This window comes from Gymnogyps californianus, chromosome 2, assembly GCF_018139145.2.
Source record: "Gymnogyps californianus isolate 813 chromosome 2, ASM1813914v2, whole genome shotgun sequence".
Taxonomy (NCBI): Eukaryota; Metazoa; Chordata; class Aves; order Accipitriformes; family Cathartidae; genus Gymnogyps; species Gymnogyps californianus.
In genome coordinates this window covers 154,892,811-154,911,955 of record NC_059472.1, presented here as the reverse complement: position 1 = coordinate 154,911,955, position 19,145 = coordinate 154,892,811, and the positions used below count along the sequence as shown (strand labels likewise).

The 19,145-nt window shown below is 33.8% G+C and overlaps 1 protein-coding gene across 6 annotated transcripts in view; it reads left to right on the top strand.

Annotated features, from left to right (window-relative positions):
* Positions 1–19,145, top strand: part of PFKP (phosphofructokinase, platelet) — a 47,873-nt gene that overhangs the window by 9,053 nt on the left and 19,675 nt on the right. For 4 of the 6 annotated variants that reach the window (XM_050892819.1, XM_050892816.1, XM_050892815.1 and 1 more), the window contains exons 3-12: positions 6,679–6,756; positions 9,108–9,297; positions 11,781–11,946; positions 12,683–12,727; positions 12,826–12,934; positions 13,375–13,470; positions 14,919–15,011; positions 15,383–15,508; positions 16,101–16,165; positions 16,864–16,933. In XM_050892819.1, coding sequence (XP_050748776.1) covers positions 6,679–6,756; positions 9,108–9,297; positions 11,781–11,946; positions 12,683–12,727; positions 12,826–12,934; positions 13,375–13,470; positions 14,919–15,011; positions 15,383–15,508; positions 16,101–16,165; positions 16,864–16,933 — 1,038 coding nt within the window. Of the gene's footprint in view, positions 1–3,278; positions 3,298–6,678; positions 6,757–9,107; positions 9,298–11,780; positions 11,947–12,682; positions 12,728–12,825; positions 12,935–13,374; positions 13,471–14,918; positions 15,012–15,382; positions 15,509–16,100; positions 16,166–16,863; positions 16,940–19,145 lie in introns of those variants that run through there. The other 2 variants (XM_050892818.1, XM_050892817.1) reach the window with 2 other exon arrangements.

The following is a 19,145-nucleotide window of genomic DNA, read 5'->3' as shown; positions in this document are numbered from 1 at the left end:
CTAAAAATGTTGTAGATGTCGTTCGCTTTCATCATATCAACATATTATTTCATATTTTTTATTTTTGTGGAAAGTACTTTTTACAAGGTATATGCTAAAACTATTTCATTTAAAAGTAATTTTTTAAATATATGGAATTCTTCATGTGCCACTAGAAGCTTGAAAATACTGAGAAAACCAGAGATGTTTGTCACCCAGCAGTGAGCTATGTATTTGTATACTTGTTAGATGTTTGGCCCCAAATATTGTACTCTATAAATACCTTCCTAGACCTAGTTAAACTACTAATTCTTAACCCTTTGACTTTCCCCCAGTCCGTTTTCCTAGAGTATGATAAGGATGTGCCATCGCCCTCATTTCACAGATTACACAACTTGTTTTTGATCAAGAGTACTGTCAGGCTGTTGCCATCTTTCCTGGCTCATAGGTAGAAAGTTGTGACTGAAATAACTCCAACCAACAAACAAAAAAGATGCCACCAAAAAACCTGCACCATCAGTAGTGTGTCCAGACATCAGAATTTTGTCGTTGAAGCTTATTGACTGCCTGTACATGAAGACTGTTAACTTCTGTAACAATTATTTGATATGAAAAAATGATGAGACAAGTTTAATGTAAATGCCAAAATAATACTATATGTGTATGTCTTACTGGAAGACTAAGTTACAGTTAGACTTCCACCTGAAGGACGCTTTCAGTTTTTATAAAATTTGAGGATTAAAAAATACAGAAAATATATTTAGCAAGAAATCGTTCTGTTCACACTGGAATCCATGTACAACTCCTTAGAAGTTTGAGGTGATTACAAATCATAATAAACATTTGATATGGGGCAAAACTTGGTAGGCAATATTCCTAGCAAAATGGAATTTTAATGTTCAATATAAAAATACAGAGCACTAGAATTCATAGAAGTGCTAGGTAAGTACTTTGGTTTTAGTTTTGCCCATGCAAAATGCACAGTTTAGCTTTAAAAGGTAGCCATTTATCCATTTTCTTTCTGTGTCTGCTTATTCCTATAGTTCATTTACTAGAGATGCGAAGTATATTGAAATGCAAATAAGCAGAGCACTGTGCTCCAAAATTCTTTTGTACTTGTACTACAGCGCCACAGCAAGTAGCTCTGAATACTTAGTGTGTGCTAATTACATGGCCAATCTCTAGAATTCCTTCAGTGTTCAGCTGTTTTGCAGGCTTGCTGAAATGGGTCAGATACTTTAGTGGAAATAAGGAGGGGTTTTTGGCTGTCTTTAAAGGCCAGAACTTAGATTTTTTTTTTTTAATTACGTTTAACTTAAGAATTACCATCTTTGTATTTCATCTTATAGTATGTTTACTTTTGTCACCTTTTAAAAAACTGTTTTGTACCACAGAGTGTATTCAATGATAAATTTCCAGAGAAATTTGGATATTTCTGGTTTTCTGAACTTAGCAAAATTGTACTATTTAAGTTATCATGTTCCTCTGTTAATTGCTAAAGTTTGCCAGTGTGAAGTCACAGATATTTCTGAATGAAAATAAATTGTAAAAATCAAGTCAATGTTGAAGTTTTGAGTTTCCATTGTATATTATCATTCTATCTTCATTGTAACAGTGTAGTCTGGGAGAAAAATGCACATTTCACTGTAAGTATGGGTAATAGCTCTAAAGAGATCTTTGCTTCTAGATTAGTCCAGTCAGTTCTATGTTTCAGGCAGTACTGAATGCTAAGCTTTTTTCTTCTCTGAGTCTGTGTTAAGGAAAACTGACTTCATATTTTAATTCACAATGTATATAAGTACTTCAGAGAAACACTGTTGCAAGCTTTGAAATGAAACAACCATTTAATTTCAGCACTTTGAAGTAGGAAACAGATGCATATGACAAGTGTAGTGGAAGGTAAAAATCTTAGGGTAAGACTTGTCACTAATAATCCCTATTGTAAGCGTTTGCATGATGTATAAAGAGGAGATGTATTTTTTATCTACTTGAAGTTATTTTATTTAATACTTTTAGTAAGGTCCTTCTAAATTACAGTTTATCAAATGCAGACTTCAGTACGTTAAGCAATGAGAATAGTATATTTTTAGCCTACATTGTGAGTAGGCATTTTAACTAGACACACATATGTCAAGGTAAAGTGATATTTGTATTGAAGCTGCTCTGAAAAAGTGAAGAAAAAAACTGAAGTGGCAACATCTGAAAGGTGAAAAATATTTTCTTATTTTGAGCCAAAAATGGAGTTAAAGGTCTCAGCTTTTTCAAGCCTACTTTGCTCTAGCTGTCGTACGCTCCTTTTTCTCCTGTAACTTTCTCTGTCATAAGAATTTTTTTGCACTATAAAATCATCTGTCTTCTACAGTTGTGGCCAAAACTAGCTCCATATTCTAAATAAAACAAGAACTCTATTTTCCTTTTGTTTCCTAACTCCATTTTGCTTCATTTAGTGATGAGAGAGAGATTACCAAGATAAATAAATAAAAATTGGCAATGAACTAGATATAAGTAATTTTCTAGCCTTTTTTAAGTTGGGTTTACCAAAGCCCAAAGAAAGAAACAGTTAGGTATTGGAATTCATGGGCTATTTGGACATACTTTGATTTCCAAAAGGGAAAAAAAAAAACCCACTCGTGAAAATTAAAACTATAAAATATTTTTTATATAAACTATAATTTATTATATTTGTATACAATTTATATAGTTTATATAAAAATGCTATAATTTTATAGCTATAAAATTTTTAAAAACTTTGTATCTTAATTCATTGAAATTAGCACATTTGAAAATTTTGCTATTAACTCATGCAAACAATGCTTACTCCATGCAGGTGCCCTAGTTTTATATTTTATTAACATCTTTTAGTATTTAATTTTTGTATATAAACAGTCTGTAGTCACGGTCACTGACTAGCATCACATTATTCCTCAAATCTACCCCAGTCTGAATTAAAATTTGAATACCCGTGGACTTACTTCACTCATGCTGTGAAAATCTAGGAGATGGAAGTATATGTAAAAGTACCAGGCTGCTCTAGGAGGCTAGTTTAAATTTTTTCACTAATCAGAAGTGATTTAAGTTAGTTTTGGGTTTTTTCTTTTTAATTGAGAATGAGAAGAAAAAGTGATGCCTCTCATGTATGGCAATTCATTTTAGAAACTGAGGTCTTAAATATTTATACAAATAACCTGCCCTTTTTCCAGGATTGAAGCACATAGTTCCCAGTGGATGCGTGCTCTTACTACTAAGCTATGGAACTTTTAGATTCTTCATCTTGATTAAGAGTCTTTTTCTCAAGAGGCCAGCATTGGAAATGCAATGGTACGGCAGTCACGGATTTCTGTGAGGAAAAGTTCATGTCTTTTATGTGGTGGTTTGTGCACTCAGTGATGCTAGTATTTTACGTTGTCAAGCAATAGCTAAAAAAGCTCAGTAAGTAAACTTAAGTAACTGTTAAAGCCCAAAATGTCTCGCATGTAACACATCAGAAGATGGCTTGTTCTTTTTCAAAAGCTTTCGTTTTTAGAGTTAAGACTGGAATCAAGGTTTGCTGTCTCTGCCACTCTCTCCAGGAGTTACAGTGTATATGTATGTACCCTGTGAACATATAAGCCACAGAGATTTCCTCTTGTTCATCTTTGAATATTCAGATTTTGGGTAGAGGAAGGAATAAGCATAAAATGGGGTTAATCCTCAAGTATAGTGCTTGCTGTATTTTTGACAGTTTACTTTTTTCCAATCTTGCCCCACAGTTTTAGTATCTTAGTACCCAAGCTGCTATTTTTAGAATCTAAGTAAGATTAAAAAAAAAAAAGTAAATTGACAGGTTCCCACTCTCTTTTTATTAAGGTCTGTATTCACATCTGCCAGGAATTTTCAGTAACCAGACATATTGTAACAGTGTTGAACTTTTTGATAAAATATTTCAAGTTGAATTCCACCTTTAAAATGGATTGCCCAGTCCCCAAGTTAGCATCAGTGTTTAAATAACTAAAATTATAAATGGAAATCATGATCATTATTAATACTTCAATTATAATTAGTCATCTTTTTTCACCTATAGTTTTTCTAGAAAGCTGTTTTAATTCTATGGCTTTTTTATCTCTTAATGGTATGGAAGAACAGTGTGGAAATTCTAGCTACATTGTTCAGAGCTAGCTTACATACACTACCTGGCAAGCAGAACTGAGTTAGGAAAAGCTAATGTAACAGTTAAAATGGATCAGGCCTATTCCAAAAGCTCCCTGTCCTTACTTTGTAGTGGGAGGAATTGTTAATACAGCTCCTGTTCTCGCTTGTCTACACAGAGAAAGTCGAACTGATGTGGACTCCTGACCAGAAGGCATGAGTTCTTTCTACTTTAAAGATGCATGGTGCAGGAGTCAGTCATAGCTCATCCTTAGCCTAGCTATAAGGTGTTTCAAATCTTACAGACAATTTCAAGTAGTAGTGTATTCATTTGCTTTTCCCTGTGTTTTAGATTTATTAATAAGATACGAATTGGGAATTTTCATCCATGAGTCTCATGATATGTATATAACTATGTATGTGATACTTTCTTGGATGCACTTTATTTTTCCTCTCAAGTAAAAATGGAAGGTGAATGACTGGAGCAAATATGTGAACTGTATATATTTTTGCCAGCTTGTGGTGCAGCTTACTATAGTCAGTGTTACAAACTGAGTTAGGATGCAACATCACACTATTCTTTCAGGATTTTTTGCCTATGAATCTTTGTGTTGTTATAGTTGCCAATAGGAACACCGATAGGAAAAGCTTTCAGTCCATTACCGAGTGGTATAAGGAACATCAGATTCTTTGCTTTAAACAAATACAAACCAGCAAACCTGTGATAACTGAACTTAGTAATTTATTAGCCTTCATCAAGTTGGATCTACTGGAATGTTTCTGTCTGAAGATCTTTGCACTTTATCCAAGAAAGAAAAAATTTTTTTTTTTAAGTTGATATGTAGTTTAAGCATTATTTCTTTTCCAACTTGTTCTAATTTTGAAGGAATTGTGCAAATAATGTCTTAGCTTCAAGTCATTATGTGTATACATTAGTATACAAGACGATATGTGTATACATTAAATACATATCAAAGTTATCTGGAGAGTGTACAAAATACTGAAAAGATCTGTTGAATGACAGAAATTAGAGACATAGGTTGTTTTCCATCTAGCTGTTTCTTTATTATTACTTGATCATATGTAAATTTATTAGTCAAAGTTTCTGCTCAGTGAGACTTTATGCTTTCCCCTTGGAATCTGTCCTAGGATCCTAGAAAGCTTGATTTGAGTAACTTGTACTTTTGCTGAGTCCAGATTATCTTTATATTCTTATCCTATCATGCTAGTGAGGGACTCCAAGCATGATATAGTATTCATATAATATATATGGCTTTTTAAGCCAGTATAGGCTTAGTACATTTCCAGGTTACTGCTTACTGGATAAAATCTACATATACTCTCAATCATTCCAAAGTAAGTGTCTGCAGTTTATAAAGTCAATTTTGCTGTCTTCTAAACTCCTTTCTATTTCTAGTTCCACCTGACTTATCATTGAGAACACTAAAACTAAGTATGTACAGTCTTGCAAGAACTGCATACAGAAGAAAGGTTAACTAATTGTTCCTCAGTGTGATTATCCATATGTACACATAATCTAAAAATGGAGACATAAACATTGTCATGTTTATTTTTGTTTAGTGGTTTTTTATTTTTTTCTTTAACCTAGTGTGTTTTTTTTTTTTCCCTTTGGCTTTAAATAAATGTCAAAAAGTTGAATGGTAACCCCAGTTTTACTCTGGTGTCTGTATCAGGTTTTTTCAGGTTAGAGCTTTGCTGTATTTTCTTTTTTTTTTTTTTTTTTAAATCAGTGTTCACAATATCACCTAATGGAAAAGAATCTGTAATTGTCACTATCTTTCTCCTAGTATTCACACAGAGAGTTAATAAAGTCAGGCATAACAAAACCCTTCAGCTGCTCACTGGGTAGTTTTCCTTCTTTCAACTAAGTGTAGTTCTTTCCATATTACAGCATGCATTGGTTTCTGAAAACCATTTGAGTTAAGGTATTAAGGATTTCTTAAATACATCACTAAAAATTGTACTTTTCTACTAAATTTCTTTCATCTATTTGTTGTGTAACTGCCTCCAAAAAAGAATAAATATTATGTGACCTGATTTCTTCTTCGTTTATGAAAAATTTTTGGTTGTTGCTCCTTATTTTGTTCTGCTTATACCTGGCTTGGGAGAAAAGGTGTACAAAGTGTTACAAAGGTAGATTTTTTTCTAAGATTATGACCTCAGGCTGAGGTTATGTTTTTAGGAAGCACATTTTATAATGCTTTTCAAAGTTTTTCTGTCTTTGTAGTTTTTCAAAAATAACTGAGTATTTATTCCTAAGAAAGGAGAAATACGTTGCCATTCTAGTTTATAAGCTGTGTAATCTGTGTAAAGTATTACTTTATCTTGAAGTTGTCTTTGGAACTGATCTTTTAGGAAGAGGGTTGGTTTGGCTTTTTTCCCCCCTAATGTGATACCTGCTTGAATGTTGTTTCATTTAAATTGAGTATTTTTTTTATTCAGTGTTTTTAGTTACGTAAAGTTGCATTAAAATACACAAGGTGAGTACTACTGCAGTGGAAATGTTGCACAATTTTTTCATATCAGACTTCTGAAATACTTTTTCTCTTTCAGGGTTACCAGGGAATGGTTGATGGAGGTGATAATATTGTAGAAGTTTCATGGGAAAGTGTTTCAAGTATCCTGCAAGTGGTAAGTGTTAGGAGGTGGGGGTAGGATCCAAACCCTCTCTCTTTAAACAGGGAACCAAAATTCTAGATCCAGGCAACCACTGTAATTATGGATTCAAATTCTGTGATGACTGAGTGACCAGCACGTACCACTTTTAGCAGAGCCTGATTTCTACAGTATGGATGTTTGACACTTTCTAAAGATCTTTGTGTGGTCTTTTATTTGGTGCACAGAAATAATCTTGAAAACCTTTGTCCTAGATTTTCAACATTACATGTCATTAGCCTCCTAAAGGCATATTGACAAGCCTATACTTAATAAAAAAGACATTATAGGGCCAAAAGATGAAACAACTGTGTTTTGTAAGGCAAGTGTTTTCTTACGAAACCCTGTTGGCTTTCTGTGTAAGTGAATTTAGAATTATAGTAATGGGTGTAATTACAGTGCAGTTCTACAGAGGTCAGATAATACCAGTGACTTTGTATGTTTATATTACAACGTTCTGCAAGGTGACCATTTGGATCTCCTTACACTTTTCCTCAGCATGGTAATATTGTTACCTTTTCCAGAGCAGATGCTATGTTTGGCAAAGGGGCCTTACTGTTTGCTAAGCTTTCTGAAAACTACCTCCAGGTGAAGCGTGGGTTTCTTTGGAGCTTTCTGTAAAGCTAGTATAATAAACGTAAAGCAGTTAGCAGAGAGAAAAATAGATTTTTTTTTTTTTTTCCAAACAAACAAGTACCCTGGAATACTGTGAGATATTCTGTCCACATACGTTTGGTTTTTTGGTTCGTTTTTTTAATGCCCTGTCTATCTTGTAGAATCTATAATCATAGAATATCTCAAGTTGGAAGGGACCCGTAAGGATCATAGAGTCCAAATCCCTGCTCCTCGCTGGGCTACCTAAAACTAAACCATATGACTAAAAGCATCATCAAGACACATCTTATGATTAAGAGAAAATTGAGATGTCATGGCCAAGCCACGCAAGAGTATAGGCAGGAGCAGAATGTAGGCATCCTACACATGTGTATATAGCATACATACTGTAAGAAAAACACCTTTCTGAGCTTGATTGCTAGGAATTCAACAGATCGATAGTGAAGCTGAGGATGCATCTTAAAGAATGTGTTTAGTTGTTTTGATAGAAGATTTTTCAGCCCAACGTATATTTCTGTTTAATCAGAACAAGTTGTAGTACATTGTTTCAAATGCATGGTCTCTTTTCCACTTACAACTATGGGGTTTTAAGTATGAAAATATCTAGTTTAGGTATGTTTTTTTAGTCCTGATTGTTATTTTTAGAACACCTCCATGTGTACACTTCTACTTTTTTGTCTGTGGAGAAAGCTGAACTGCTTCTATTCCGCTTTTTTTTTTCTTCCACTAGCAGCTGTTGTATATTGCAACGTAGACTGTGAAATAGTGCCTAGGACTGGCTTGAGAGCTGAAACACCTATTGATAGGGCAAATCATATCAGTACAGCCTCTACAGATTTGAAGCTCAAATTTAGATTGGCATGACTGATTTATTATAAGTTAAAGTGAAGGAAATGTTTGTGCAAAAGTGAGGTAATCATCTCCAGATTTGTTTGCAGGGAAAAAAAATGTTTTTGCAGTCTTAATTTTACTTTTTACTGTGACAATAAATAAGGCGAAAATTAGACTTTTCTTGAGTGACTGAACAATATAAACACAGAAGATGTGTAAATAACTTGTTTTCAGCAAGATGCCCAGCAATTTTCAGTGACAGGGCGCTTCAGTCTTTGAAAATTATGACTTCCATTTCTGGAGGAAGTTCTTTAAATGATATTAATAAATACAGCAGATAATTAATAAAACATAAAATTTAGCATTAGTCTGATATATAAGGCACTAAATGTGCATGCAGTTCTTGCCATAATTCTGTGGAATGACAATAAATGCTAATTTTGAACTTTAGGGATACATCTTTTCTGTTATCTATTTCATGATATTGGGAGAAAAAATGTCACGCTTTGAAGCAAGTTCATCTAAATACTTAACCAGTTAGTGTCATATCACTTTTACTATTGTCATCACATATAAGTAACAATTAGATAATTTATTGGAATGCTACTGAAATTAATCCCAAATCATTTAACATTTTCCTTGAAGAGTAGCTCTTTATCAGTCATTTTTGAGTGTTTTTTTTTCCCTGGTGTGTGTGTCTGCTCTTGAGAAAATACTTTCCCACAGGTTTGATAATTCTTTGTTTTTCATTACGTTTTACTCACTGTAAAATTAAAGACGGAGATTGTGCTACAAAATAACCCATTCATCATTAATCCATCTTAAAAAAATCCGGTAAAATACTGGATTATAAATTAAAACTGTTATGCTTCCATTTCTAGGGAGGTACAGTTATTGGTAGTGCACGCTGCAAATCTTTTCGTACCCGGGAGGGCCGCCTGCAGGCAGCCTACAACTTGGTTCAGAGAGGAATCACTAATCTTTGTGTGATTGGCGGGGATGGTAGCTTAACTGGTGCCAATCTGTTCCGTGAAGAATGGAGTGGACTTCTAGAAGAACTGGCACAGAAAGGTAAGTTGGTGTTTAGACCCTCTAGACTTCTAGTCCAATCTCCAGGAAAGTTATGTACCTTAACTATACATACACAAACTATATCCAGAGGATATTTCTTAAGTTCAAAAATCAAATGCATACATTCTAGGAAGTTACACAGTTCTTCATAAAGTAATAGTTTTTGATTTCTGTACATCCTCTCTTATATACCATAAAGGTTCAAAAAGGCCAAATAAGTTACTGGGCAACAGTCTGTGTGGCTTTTTTCCCCCATTGTGAATCATTTTCAGGGTCTGAACTCTGAATCTTCTGCTTGAAAAGCCCTTTGCCCTTATATCCAAACTGAGATGGTAATTCCTTTGCTACAACAAGCTACGCGCTTGGTTGTTATTAAATTACGATACTTTCCTGCCCATATGTCACTATTTTTAAGATCAGAACATTAAGTGGCTGTTGCTAAAAGTGCGTCCAGCCCAGTAGTTGTCTTTGATAGCATCCAAGAGAATGTATAGGGAAGACTAAAAAGAACAGAACAAGCCTAAATAATGCTGTGTTGATGCTGTATGTTATTCATATTATATAAATACTCTGATAGGTTCCATCCATTTCTGTCTTCAGGCGTTCTGAACCAGATGCTGTTAGCAGTCCTTAATGAATTTCTCTTCCATCAATGTATACAGTCTCCTTGAAAGCATACAGATTTGTGCTGAAAACATTGTGTAGCAAGGAGTTCTACAGCTTCACTGAATGATGAAGATTGTGAAGAATCTTCTCCTGTTTATTTTGATCCTGCTGGCTTCTCGTATCATTTGATGTCCTATAATTTTTGTGTTAGAACAAACAGTGAATGATCAGTCCTGCTTCCTCTCTGCATGCCACCTGAGGTTTTACAGCTGTCTTATTTTCCTTTCATCATCTCTTTTTCTAGATGGAAAAGTCCTAGTTTGCTTAGTTGTTCCTTATATGTAAGTTCTATACCTTTGATCATCTTTGTTGCCCTTCTCTGAACCTTTTCCAGTTCTACCATGTCCTTTTTGAGGTGGGGAGGACCACAACTGCACCCAGTATTCAAGATGAGGGCAAACCATGGATCTACACAGTAGTATAATGATCTTTGTTTTGTTCTCTATTCTTTTCCTAATATTTTCTAATATTTTGATCTTTTTTTTGACTGCTATTGAGCATTGAAGCTGATTTATTAATGAAAACAGCATTATTATATTATAATGCTGAAAATAGCATTATTTTGTTTGTGATGTTAGGGTACATTTTTCGTATATAGTAGTTTACATTTATCTACAATGAATTCCATCTGATACTTTACTGCTCACTGTGCCTTGCTAGTCTTCCTCATTTCTTCTCAGACACTCCATACCTTTAGAACCCAAATAATTCAGTTTGATCAGTAAACTTTGGCACCTTACTGCTCATTCCCTTTTCTAGGTTATTGCTGAGTATGTTGAACAGCACAGATCCCTGTAGAACTCCGTTGGTTACCTTCCTCAGATACAAGCACTTGCATTAACTACTGCCCTCTGTTTCTTATTTTTTACCCTCTGTTTCACATTATTTATTCTATGCAAAAACCTTCTCTCTTATGCTGAGGCTACTTAGTTTCCTCAAAATCCTTTGGCAACAGACCTTGTCAATGGCTTTTTGGAAATCTAAGTAGAATACGTCAACCAGATATCCCTTATTCATGTGATTAAGTCACCTTTGGAACTCTAGAAAAGGTTGGTAATGCATGGTATACATTCATAGAAAACATTTTGATTCTTCTTCAGAATGCTGTATTTATCTTTATGGACATTAGGTATATTTTTCATTATGGTTTCTACTATTTTCTCTAGTATAGACATTAAACACAATGATACATAGTTCTTGAATCCCATATTAAAAATTTGGCATTACGTTTATTACCATCTCATCCACAGATACTAAGGTAGTTTTAAGCACTCCTGGATGATTCAGCATTTTCACTGATGTCTTGGGAGACACAGACTAAGACTTAGAATAGGAGCTTTTCTATTCTATTTGCTTATTAATCATGAAATGAGAGCCTTTCAGTGTTACAGAAGTCTTCAAAAGTTTAATACAGTTTTTTGGTTGTTTACATATGCCCATAATCACATCCAGTTTGCATCCTTTTACTTCTTTGTTGCACGTCATACACTGAGACTACAATTTGAATGCTATTGTTTAAGTCTAAACCATCAATTTTAAGGTTGGTTACAAAACTTGATAATCTGTTGACACTTTGAAATGGACTGAAAAGCTCTTATTTCCTTCCTTACTGTAAGGAGTTCTATGCAGGATTCTTTTGGTTGGTTGTTTGATTGGCTTTTGTTTGTAGTTTTGACTAACCTTGTTACCTAAAATATCTAAACATATTTTAATGTTTGGATATGTTTAATTTACAAAAGTAGAGCACCCAAGAAATAAGTCTACAATGTTTAAAAAAAAAAAAAAAAAAATCTTTTTCTCTGGATACTTCTTTACAGGAAAGATTGATGAAGAGGCTGTTAAGAAATATGCTTACCTTAACATTGTGGGAATGGTTGGATCCATAGACAATGACTTCTGTGGCACTGATATGACCATAGGTACTGACTCAGCCTTGCACAGAATCATTGAAGTTGTGGATGCCATCATGACCACTGCTCAAAGGTAAATTGTGCATATTATAGAAAACTATAACAAATATATGGTTGTGTATGCTTCAAATCTTAAGTTTCCTATTGCTGTACAATAGTGGAGGATATAAGTTCTTTTTAAATAGAAGTTAGGTAACTGGTATTTGTAATATTTCTAGAGTGGGAATAAAAGCTCTTTTTGGCTGCATCTTTCAAGTGTATTGGTTTCTTTTTTTCTTAGTAATTGCTTTTCCATCATTCCTGTTGTGGCAGCAGTTCTTGTAGAGGCTGCATCAGCTTTAGGGGCAGGCTTTGGTTTTTTAATATGTTTTTAGTCTTTCCCAGACATGCTGTTCCAGAGAAGATCCAGACACACCTTGAATAATACAAAGTAGCATCTGTTTGTATATAAGCTTTCCCTAGGTAAAATTTAAGCAATTAAATGATTTTTTTTTTAAATACAGCTATATCATTACAGCTCTTAACTATGGGTCTGCACCATTTACATTTCGAGTAAATGTTCACCTCTTCTCTCCTAACTGCCCTTACATGTTTTAGTAGAAAGTAGTAGTAACAATGAATTATGCGTTGGAAGATACGTAATTTTAAATACATTGTTTAATACGGCCTTCTGTTTTGCTAATGAATTCTGTGTTTCGTAAGCATGGTAAACACAGGCTATTTCCTGATACCAGGTTATGATTTCAAGAATTTGGACTGGATTTTTGAGTTGCAGTATTACAGTTGGTTTGTTTTTCTTATTTTTACAGCCATCAGAGGACGTTTGTTCTGGAGGTTATGGGGAGACACTGTGGGTATGTATTGTCTTCAGCAGTTTGTCTCATACAGATATAATTATGAAAGATCAAGAAATCTGAACCATAAATGTCTAATCATTTGTTCTGTTTATTAGGTATCTAGCTCTTGTTAGTGCCTTAGCCTGTGGTGCAGATTGGGTATTTATTCCTGAATACCCACCAGAAGAAGGATGGGAAGATTCAATGTGTGTTAAGCTTTCAGAGGTAATCTATTCCTATGTTTGGGATTCCCTGACATCTTTGCAGATATTTGTTTGAAAACGGTAATTTTAAAATGTGATCAGGACTTTCAGCAAGTCTTTGCTTCTGGTGTCACAGATAGTGCTGTTTGATCTTAAACAGTTCTTTTCCTGCATTCTGCGATTGTTTTGAAGAATTATATGACCTACTCTAGTGATTACATAAAACTGTTCCTATATAAGCAGTGTGTGTACCTTTCCTCATTCATTTGATATGAGACATTTCACTTCATCAATGAAAAGACCTGTATGAAGATAAAATGTGTGAGAACTCTGAAGTGATCAAGTATAAGAAATATTTCCTCAAATTCTAGCAGCTTAATGTATAGCAATTGATTATAAAATTCTGCTGTAAATTTCTTTCAGTTTTTTTATTATATGGATGTGTTTTTATTTTTATTATAGAATCGTGCACGAAAGAAAAGGCTGAATATTATTATTGTAGCTGAAGGAGCTATTGATTGCCACAACAAACCTATAACATCAGAGAAGGTTAAGGATGTAAGTGTCAACATCCCTATGATACGCTTTCTGTTTTGTTCTTAAGATGGGACTTGTTCCTAACAATAATGTTTCTGTAAAATAAATCTGTTCCTGTAAGGTAGCTTGTCACACAGTTTGCTGGTTGTATTTTATGTTTGTGCTTTATTATCTGAATCCATAGTCCACTTAAGGGGGAATTATTTCAGTTGCTGTTAATTAGAACCTTTTCTCCTTGTAATACAAGACAACAGTCCAAAACGCCTACTTCATGAGTGCCTTTATTGATAAGAGTCTGAAATCAGCTCAAATCAGTAATTATAATCCTATTTTACTTTATATTTCGTGTAAAAATCTTAATAATGGTGTGTCTCACAGTGAAATAATAGTGTCTGCTTTGGACAAAGTCTTGTCACTTTTTTCTAAATGGTTGCTTTGCCAAAAATTTCATTGGTGTCTAAGATTAAGAAAAACTTTTGAGCTGAAATTATTCTGCTTTTCTTGGAAAGGGTGTCTCAAGAAGTTGAAAAATAGTCATTGGCAGGAAAGAGCTATGACACTTTGACTTTACCTGGGGTTTATCTGTCCTGTGACTATGAAGTTTTGTTTTCCATAGCTGTCAGTTTGAGAGTAATCTTTGACTCTTAATTCAGAATTGCAGTCTTACAAAGTAAAATTTAGCACCAAGCGGTGTGAAGTGTACATACAGCAGATAGCTATTATGCATTTATGGAAGAAACATTACTTGCTTGCTACAAATTTCAGCCAGTTAAAACATTCAAAAACTATAAATACCAGGGATAGAAGATTTTGTAAATAGCTTTTAAATTTTTTTTCTGCTTTATGGTATCCATTACTTATTCCTAACCTTACATGCTCACTGAAGATGTATTAATAACACGTCTTTCTGTGATTTTAGATTTGATATGTAACAGAGGAAATGGAAAGAAAGTCTAACTGAATTAAATAGTTTTATTATTGTAATTTTTACTGCAAGTTTTAAAAGCCTTGTTGATTAAGGTTAAAAGTCATCTTCACTAAAGTTTTACTTGCAGTCTTTTGGGATGTGTAGTCTTGCATGTAGATGAAACATGGAGTGAATAAAACATTGTAATTGAACTTCTTTCAAGTATTCTAATTATAATATTTAGACCCGTTTTTATAAGGCTGAGGACTGTGCATAATGAAGCCATTGTAACTGTAGTTAAAGCATTGCAATCTAAGCCACTGTTTTGCCATTATTAAATAAAATGTTCCTTTAGATTAGGAACACAGAGTTTAATTCTACGTTAGGAATAAACTAAAGACTGGCTTAACTTTTATGGTATTTTCATTACTGTTGACATACTAATGTATAGTATATGTAGAATTTTGTTATTCCAGTAGCACATAAAGCAGAGTAATGCTAACACATGTGTATATAAAATAATGATGATAATAAAACCACCATATTTTGAAATTCTTTGCAGCTTGTGGTTCAGCGGCTTGGTTTTGACACCCGAGTAACTATCTTGGGTCATGTGCAAAGAGGTGGAACCCCTTCAGCTTTTGACAGAATTTTGGTGAGTGAACCTAAAATAATTACTCATGGCACCACATAGTACAACTACGTTTTGATTATTATTTGGGGGTGGGGTGGTTCTTTACCTGATTAACTTGACAAATCCAATTATTATCTCACGTTAACTGTCTGAATAGCTCAAATTCAGAATAGTGAAGCACTGTGTGTAAAGGCATCTATATTAGGATTAAAAAGCAAAGCTGCAAGAACAATCGTCCATACTGAAGGGTATTAGACAGCCTGTGACATTTTCACCTACCAAGGAATAATTGGTTTCAGCTTGATTTACAGAGAAATTGTGACCATTTCTGTGATTGGAAGCTTTGTGCTTTTAAGTGGTTGCTTGAACACTCAAACATTATCTGTTTTCAGGCAAGTCGTATGGGTGTGGAAGCTGTGCTTGCCCTTTTAGAAGCTACTCCAGCTACCCCTGCCTGTGTCGTGTCCCTGTCTGGAAACCAGGCTGTCCGTCTGCCTTTGATGGAGTGTGTGCAGATGGTGAGTTTCTGGCAAAAAGCCAACTTATAGTTATTCATTAACTACAACGGACCACTGTGTACAATAATTGTCTGTTGTCATTAAAACACTGATGGGAATGTGTGCAGCACTTTCCCACATTTGGGAATAATGAACTTCATGTGTGTTCCCTATGTGTTATTAGTTATTTGCAAACTACCAACAAACAAGAAATATATATATTTTTAATTTGTTTTAAAATTTCATTTCAGATCTTCTCTTTTTATTGCTACAACAAATTCTTCAGATGCTTGCATCCATTTACATGTCATACACAACGCTCAGGTTTCTGCACTAAAACTGTTCAGCTTAAACTGAAAAAAGAAAACGCAAAATAGATAAATTGATTTTTTTTGTCCCAGGAAGGCTTTTAGGTGTCTGCTTCTACTTTGTTCTTCTCCTGTCCACTGTAATTTATGCTATGATAAGAGGTAGCTCATAAATTAATGAAATGTCAATATTTCTTTTTTCACTTCGGAAAGCTATTTCAGAATGATCTACTTACTGGAATATATTAAATAATCAACTTCCTGTGTTTTTTAAACATATTGAGTAATCAACTTGTTTTTTCAAGACCCAAGAAGTCCAGAAAGCCATGGATGAGGGAAGATTTGTTGAGGCTGTGAGGCTTCGTGGAAGGTATAGCCAATAACTTGTATCAATTTATTTACTCTAGAAAAGCTGAATTGCTTTGCTGTTCTCCTGGCACTTGAAGTTTTATTTTAAATAATTTAATATCCATATGTTTTTATGTATTTGAGAATAATAGAGGAGATAGAAGAAGAGTTGCTTAAGTAGAATAATTGAAATTCTTAGCTGCATAAAAACGTGCAAAACAAAGAAATCTAATTCAGTACTGTGTCAGACTAATGACTGACACTAGGCTAACTAGTCACAAAGAAAAGAGATGCTGTGTTGTATGAGCTGACTGGTAGCAACTATATGTTTGTTTATTCAAGATTTTGAGGCCAAGCCCCTGAGCTTGTTTGTAAGTAGCTGGTAGTTTTCCTACAGTAATGTTGGAGGGAGACATTCTGCACTTTTACGTGTCAACAGAGCGTTTTCTGTTTCAAGTAATTTGATAATAAAATGCTTTATCCCCGATCTATAAAACTAACTTGCCAGCTATATAGTTATTTTATATTTTCTCACTGTTATCTTACAGGATCGAGTATTTTTGGTGTTCTCTCATTTCCAGTTTTTATTGTGTTTTGCGTTTGTAATAACTTTAGTGCTAATATTACATACTTCTTTTTAAAAGTTTCTGAAAAATTCAAGTGTTTCTTTGAAATGAGTTGAAAAATTTACTATTTTATTTATCTTATTTACTTATTTAGGAGCTTTGAAAACAACCTTAACACCTACAAATTACTGTCGCACAAAAAACCAGATACCGAGCTTCCAAAGGTAAACGTTTTTTTTGAGTGTGCAGTGCATGTCTGCTTTTGGGGTATCTTAACAAATAATGTTTTTCTTCTTCTCTCCCCCTCATGCCACCTTAATACTCTCTTCAAACTTATGCCATAGGATATTTTATAAAATTAGTTAAATATTATAATGGCAGAAAGATGCTTGCAACACACAACTTTATTCTAATAATAACTAACAATTTTTAAAAGTGAAATACCATTCTAACTAGAAAATTTCCTGCTAGACAGTTTCTTTCTCTCTTGGATATATGTCTGGTCCCAATTGCTATAGTGTCTGGTCCTAATAGGTTCTGTTATGCCCTCTGTTCCTTAACATGAAGAGAAGGAAAGGTGATGTAATCATGATTAAAAGTCTAAAAATCTCAGGCTAAAGAGGGAAGATTCAATATAAAAGAATTCTAGCCCTTCCTTTTGAAGGGCAAAACCACTCAAGAACAGGGGTGAGTCCAGGAATTCATGGGATGGAATAGTGAAGACAGATGCATCACGTTTACTGGATCTAATAAGTCACTGTGCATAATACAGCAGTGGACACTTAGTTCTTATTTTCTTTGTAGTTTGTAAGTTGTGTATAAGAGGAAATCTGGATTTATTAGGAAGTAGACACTAAATGTTGTGTGCAAACAAATTTCAGACAGGATTTTTTTGTTTTCATTAATGACTGACTGAATAATTCTGGTTTTGACCATAGTTGGTGACTATGTCACCTCACTGGTTAATTCCTTTTTAATTGTGGTTTGTGATGATTTGTTACCTTATTTGCATGATTATGTTACTGTTATGGGTTTTGAGATTTTTTTTATTCCAATTAAACATTTGAGTAATGATTAATAGTATCTTCTCAATATTATTAAGGAGAAAAATTGCATTGAAAATAGGAAAAGTTCATTTGAATAGCTGACATCTGTTCGGAAATTCTGCAGATCGCAAGTAACATAATCACAACTAGCCATTTCAGTTGACAAAAATTACTGTGTAATATGTCATGGAAAACTTCACACAGTAAAGGAAACTTGGTTAAAATGAAAGGTCATAGTAGAAGCTTTCAAGGAGACTATAATAAAATAACTCTAGTTTAAAGTATACTTTTACTTTTGCCTAAACATAAGTAAAAGTAAGTATATAGACCCAAGTTATTTCAGATATACCTGCCAAAACAGGTTTTTTTTGTTTTTTTTGTTTTTTTTTTTTTTTTTTTCAAAAATAAGGACCTAAGTTTGACCTTCAAGAGATCAAAGAATTCAGGATTTTTTTGGTGGATATTTAACATTTGCTTTGCCAGATCAGGTGTGTGTTATTTTTTTTAATATAGCAATGCAAATTTAGGACTGTTAGCATTGGGCTTTTGTATTTTGTTTTAAAATAGTTTTGCCATATCTTTTTGTGATGGATGGCATTAGAAGGAAATGTAGGCTGCTTGTAATTATTAACTACTTGGATTTAACCACATTAACCACATCTGTGTGCTTCAATAAAAGGGGTTGGATGGGAATTAAAAAGTAGATGAAATGTGTATGTCACAGGAATTGAGGAAAAAGCTAAGCTGATCAGATCACTAGAGCCTACTGAATGCTGTGCTTGTTGCTGCACACAGATATTTTGCTGCTTGTGTTTCCTTTGCGTTTTTCTACAATCCTTTGATTGTGACAGAGCTAAAAAAGAAGCCGCATACGTTCTGTTTTGGGTCTCTTTTTGTCTTTTTTTTGTCCTTTTTTTTTTGTTGTTGGGCATTTTTTTTTTGTTTGTTTGGAAGAGATTCCATGATCATTACCTAACAACTGTTCTGTGTTTTTTTGTTTTGTATTCCCATCTTCCAGGGATAAAGCTAATAACTTCTTGCTCTTCCGCAGTACCAAATTGTTACAATTCTGTCATGTCAATAGTTATAAACAATTTAAGGTCATCCAGCTGACTTAAAGCATGATGAATTTTAGTGTATGAGCTCAGGCTGTCAAGCTTTCTTGCCTTTTGCTTACATAGTTTGCTATCATTTAAATTCTGTTTGCTAAATTCATACAGAGTGGTTAAACTTTCCCAAAGGTCAGACATGTAAAGTTCTAATTCTTTACTTATATTTTGCTTTCAGTATTAATTTCAAAGCTGTAAAAATAAAACAAAATTAATAAAATGAAATGCCTTCTTCATTTTTTGGTAATGGGTTATATTTTTATCTGTTGTAAATCAATACT